Source organism: Mya arenaria, chromosome 3 (genome assembly GCF_026914265.1).
Source record: "Mya arenaria isolate MELC-2E11 chromosome 3, ASM2691426v1".
NCBI lineage: Eukaryota > Metazoa > Mollusca > Bivalvia > Myida > Myidae > Mya > Mya arenaria.
In genome coordinates, this window is record NC_069124.1 from 46,289,177 (window position 1) to 46,295,176 (window position 6,000).

The 6,000-nt window shown below is 33.8% G+C and overlaps 1 protein-coding gene across 1 annotated transcript in view; it reads right to left on the reverse strand.

The window, feature by feature from the left end:
- LOC128226459 (uncharacterized) overlaps nt 1-6,000 on the reverse strand; it is a 30,659-nt gene extending 24,659 nt beyond the window's left edge. The window contains exon 1 of the mRNA XM_052936339.1: nt 5,733-6,000. Coding sequence (XP_052792299.1) covers nt 5,733-5,826 — 94 coding nt within the window. The 5' untranslated portion in view covers nt 5,827-6,000. The remainder of the gene's footprint in view (nt 1-5,732) is intronic.

Below are 6,000 nucleotides of genomic sequence, written 5' to 3' on the forward strand. Positions count from 1 at the left end.
TAAACAATATTCACATGGAGTTCAAATTTCCTGATTTTTTTCCCTAATGAATCGTGGGACATTCAAATTTGAAAAAGTACTTAAGGTTGTTTTTTTTAGAAAATGATAAAAATGAATAATAATCTAAACGCAATTTTTCAAGTAAACTTTTCAACAATTGATGATAATAATTGTAAATTTTGAGTTATTTTCTTTTATTGAAATGTGAGAGGAATTTCCATTTAAAAAAAAGTAATCAGGAATCCAAATATATAGTTCACTTGTATTACCAAACCCATTCCAATGGTACAAAATAAAAATAAAAACAATGGATAAAAATAAAAAAAATAAATAACTTTGCAAAAAACTCGAATTTGCAAGCCTATTCCGGATGCCGTTTATAATGGAAATTTCATTTTGCCCAATAGAATGTTGTTTGTTTTTAAAACACCATTAACTATAACAGTTGACATTTTCAGTTGTTATTTTCGACCAAGTATGGATTGAAATACAGATCCTGAATATGATACAACTATTTTTAAACATGGGGGTTATTGTCTTTTAGTTTAAATGCATTTGTGGCATTTGTATTGTATACTCAAAGCACTGAAGTTATTGTAATCTGATTTAAATGCATTATGCTATTTCCATTGCATGTAATATTACGCGAATTTATATAATAAGTTGGTGTGATTCATTAGTATATTTATTTTTGTCATTTGACGTGCATTTTTGTCTTAAATTTGTTTATTTAAATCATATATAAAATGTACCTAAATATTACAAAAGTGTCTTAACATTGTGAATATATAGAGCTTTTAGGCTAATATGAAATCGGAAATTTCTGTTCCAAAGAAAACAAAACATTAAATAGAAAATCATAATATCTAATGGATTATTTTCAGACTTTCAAAGATCTGCTACCTTGAAAAGCAAACACGAGTAAGACCAGAATAACTTCTGCTTTAGAGAACTGTGTTAAAGGAGAGGACTCTCCCATGCCAGAATAAAACGTTGTTTCCTGTTCCCCAAACTATTCAAAATTATATTGAACAGTTGAAACTAGTTTTCAGTTGCCTCACCATGTAATAAAGATCGATATACATTTGGAAGGTACAAACATGTACAAAATATATAGTATATTTTTAACCTGGTGAAGCAACTGTCTAATTAGCTTCGACTAGGTGATTTATTTGTGTAAGATGTAAGAAGTGCCCTATTTGCTTGGTAATACAATCTCGATTCACGCACGGCAGCCTTTGCGAGATAAATGACCACACAAGGGGTGCAAAACCAGGGTTATTCCTGGCTATCATACATGTTAGGTCGGTATTACATTTTAATAAAAATATGTTTGTAATATTTTTTCCAAATTAACTACGACTTACTTTTTATAACGGGTAAAGATTCATTTTGAACAAGGTTCATTTAAATAATTACATCAAGATGTTTTATATTTTTTAAATAACAATATGTTATGAACTGTTTTTGATTTATTGTTATTTTATACAATCTCTAATTATGTTGTTTATAAATGCTAACATTTGCTGTGTCACGTTAAAATATGATTGTATAATAATTCATGTCAATATCAATGCCTAATTAATGATTTACTATGTGTTATGTGTGTGTGTAGTTAGTTATTTTGCGTAGCATTTTTAATGACAATGTTTTACTTTTGGTCACGTTTTTATAACTCTAATGAAGACGCTAGGTCATCACTCTTAAACATTTATGGACATTTTAATTTTAACGCCTGAGAAAAAAAAAGTTTCACGAACTAGTGTGAAATGTTGTTTTTTCCGGGCTCTCAAAAAAGGTATCCGATTTTGAATGGTCCGCTCGTCTAAATGGAGACACGTTGACACAAGAAGATCGGTATTGGTATAAATAGAACACTTAGTTCACTCCCATAGAATTGCACATTCCCATATTGGAGTCCGGGCTTGAATTAACTCGTATAGAGGAAATGTTGCATAATGCTCACAGCCAAACAATACCTGATGAATACTCTCACTGGAGTCGTCACCCAATTATTTTCCTGTGTCTTGGTAAAATAAACACACACGCACAATCACACACGCGCACACACGCTCATATGCGCACGCACCCACGCACGCATCCCCACACGAATGGCATGCCAGGGTAGCACAATAACAAACTAAGTAACTGACCTCATTTTAAACAGAACAGTTTTTGACAATGTAAAGTTTAATAGTTTACTGAATAACTAGGATGGAAGAGGAACTGCCATGAGTATTGGCTTTTAAAGATATTGTAGATAACAAGATAAGCCAGACGCGTAGCGCGGCGGATTATTTCAGACGGATAAGTGGAAGAAGAAAAGGCAAGAATTCTTGTATCGTTTTTGATGCTTCAAAACCTCTATTGATTGTGATATATTTACTCATTAATTCAAAATTGCCATTAAATAGCCAGCAGAAATGTAATATTTCAAACTCGTGACATTTAAGTTTGACTTTAAAATGAACGTTTCAAATAAGCCTTAACATCTTAAATTTCCAAAGAGATCTATTGGCACTAAAACAACTGAACACAGGACATTCAACTCGCAATGGTTCCAAAGTCACTCGTGACTTAACTATGAAAAGGTAAACTGCGCTAATTAACCTACCATTGTGAGACTGCGGGAATATGAATATTTAAAAGTGAATAAATACATGTGTATCTATGATTACACATTAATAAATATGGTGTTGTTGTTCATATAGTTATTTTCTATGCTTGCAGGCTACAGATTGTTCGTTCTGCTTCTCAAATATGACGGCTATGAAAGGCGGCAAGATTGGCAACACAAAAGTTTAGAGCGGGATCATCAGCACCGGCTTCAAGTGGAGAGACGCAACGAAAAACATAAACAGTCCGATTAACTCAAAGAGGCCGTTAAGAGACATGTTACCCTACCTGCACAGACTTAAGACATCGGAGAAAGACTTTCCGCAACCCATTCGGAAGAGTAAGCCAATAGCAGAGCACAGCTCATGACCATACTTTGCAACACACGGTTCCTCTCATAATAAGGTCTCCGTCCTCTAGAAATTATTGGATACCATCTAAGAGAACACAAAAGATACAAAAGACACTGAGACCAGAGAGCGCATTATTGGTGTGAAGAGTCAGATGGCCTCATTTAATTTTCTCTATGGTGTGATACTTGGGTATGAACTGTTGAAGCACAGCGACAACCTAAGGAAGGCTCTTCAACACAAAGACATGTCAGCTTCTAAAAGCCACAGTCTTTCCCATGTGACGATGACGCATAAGATTAATTCTGGTGATCAATTGACACCAATCTCGAAAACATTATATCAACGAAATAACACTACCCCAAAGACGTAAATGCCAGAACGTTACGAACGGGCGACGTCGACGCCGAGTATCCGACTTCAACAAATGACCTCTATCACAAGCAATACTTTGAGGGGTCGGACATGGGGATTTACTGCAATCCAAGATCGGTCCGACCAACCAATATTCCGGCTACATACACGTCTACAGGATTCGATTCTTAAGAGCGTCATGGAAGACTTTTCCGCAGCTGACAACATCGAGCAAGTTATAGACGTGAAGGTGTTTCAGGACATGAAGCCTGCGTCACGGCTATTGTTTCCGGAAGTAATGATTGTCCTTAAGCTTGTACTTGTGGTACCAGATACGAATGCTACCAGCGAACGTTCCTTCGGCGGCTAAAAACCTACCTGCGATCAACAATGACCCAGGAAAGACTGAACCATACGATGAACCTCCACTAGCAAGACCACTGACATTATGAACTTAGAGACTGTGGCAAATAAATTTTGTAGTGGTATGGAACACCGAGTTTCCATTTTCGGTTCTGAACGATAGTGCTTAGATTATTCGACACAGTGTGCATATGTATGTATTAAAGGTATTTGATTTATTGTGACTATTTATAAATGTTTGTATTTGCTACAGATATAGAAACTACTATTATAACATATGTGCTTACAAACGTGTCCATGAGGTCACAACAAATTGATCATTTGTTCTACGGATTTTGCAAAAAAAAGGTAGGAGTGAGCGAGCAAAAACTAAACCATTTTTTTTTTTAAAAAATGATAAAAGAATGTATAATTCTTACCAAATTTATAACACAATTATGTCAATAAATGTTTTTAAATTGCAAAAAGGTTCTCAGTTATAAATAAAAAAAGATTTTGATTGTGTTACATAAAAATCATCTCAATATTTAACAAATGGTAATAAGATCCAGTTACTATTAACTTTCATTGCATCGACAATTTAAACGTGGATATTATTATAAAAACAGCATTCCTCACAGTAGCGTGAAATTATTCGAAGCCAAAACGAACTATTATTGTATTCATTCCATACTCATCTAATTTACTATCACCAGAAAACATTTTAGACAATCATGTAAGAGTAATTCATCATTTGAGCATTTCTTAGTCAGGTCTAAGTTTGAACCTCTTGAAGCACATGATAAAATTGTAGTGACATTGACATGACAGATGATCGAAAATGTAAATAACACAGAGAACATTTCTGAAAAAAAACAACAACCCCTCACTGGATTGAATTATGGAACCATATAATTGAAGCAGCATCAAACAAATCTGCAAATGTGGCACTGGTCATTATATTAAGTTCAGGTGGTGGATTAAAGATGTTTCTGTTTCAAGACGACCTCGCCTTGAGCATGAACCTGTGGTTTACAGGTCCATGCCTTGAATAAAAATAACATGACATCCTCCCTTGCTTCAATGCCGGTAAGAAACAGGCTACTTAAATAACAGGCCACTTAATCACTAGTCGATCAAAGAAAAGAAGTGTGATAAGAGAAAATTAAAACAGTCATTTTACCTATATAAGGTTTTATTTTCTGATTTTACTGATGTTATTTTAATATTGTATGTGTAAATACAGACTGTTTCTAAAACATTTACAAGTCCTACTTTTTTATCTGTTTATATCACTTATAAGTACATGTATATGGATACTGAAAAATGCATTTTAGAATTAAAAAAATAACTCACGAAAACATGTTCAATGGTTGTAGATCGTGTGTCCGGTGTGTATTTGAATTTAAGTTTTGCACAGAAAATCTGATTTACTTATTATTTAGCACTACATTTCGAGTATAAAACAATGAATTACTTCACACACACATAAATAATTATTGCCATCGATGCTGTGAAACTGCTGTTGTTTACTGAAGACTATAATCCATTGACTATGACACTGATATTCACTTAAAACGTGTATTTTAGAATACGAAAACTGAAAGTAAACTGAAAATTAATAATGGAAATGAATAACAACGGTGCGTCCTGCAAAATCACTCAAAAAATGCGAAGTCGACGTTGCAGGTTTAAATTCTGAGTAACAGAAAAAATGGGAAATTCAGAAGTAAAAAAAAAATCCGCGCGGCCAAATAAGATGTGCGGGCGCAGTTTTTTTTCGAATTTTAGGTGCGGCAAATCCGACAAACAAATGATCAATTTGTTGTGGCCTAATGTTTTTTTTTTACTTTTAAATCACAGTAACGATTGATTCTCAGTGAATAGTGTTATTAAACGATATTAATTTTATATCTATCGACTATCTTAACCGAATTTGGTTTGTACGCGCATATAATCAAAATGTATATAACTAGACGATGTGGAAAATTATATTATTTTTTATTCCGCGATATTTTATTCTGTTTATTACAGTGTTAATTCATCTTCTACCTTGGACACAACACCTACCTTGCTGTGACACGGTTCTGATGTGGGGAAATCGTAAAGCATCCGTCAGTTCCAGAGACAGAATGTAGATCATGAAAAGCAGTACGGGGGCCATTATCCAACCTTTGCACTGTACGACACAGTTCTACACGTCTCCCTTTGTATTGCCAAATAGTATTTCAGAATGTAGAAAATGGAATTTAACAAAATCTATAATTTTCCATTAACGAACATTGATAACACAGATAAATATTATTTGAATATATTTTATCTCCTTAAACAAGCTACA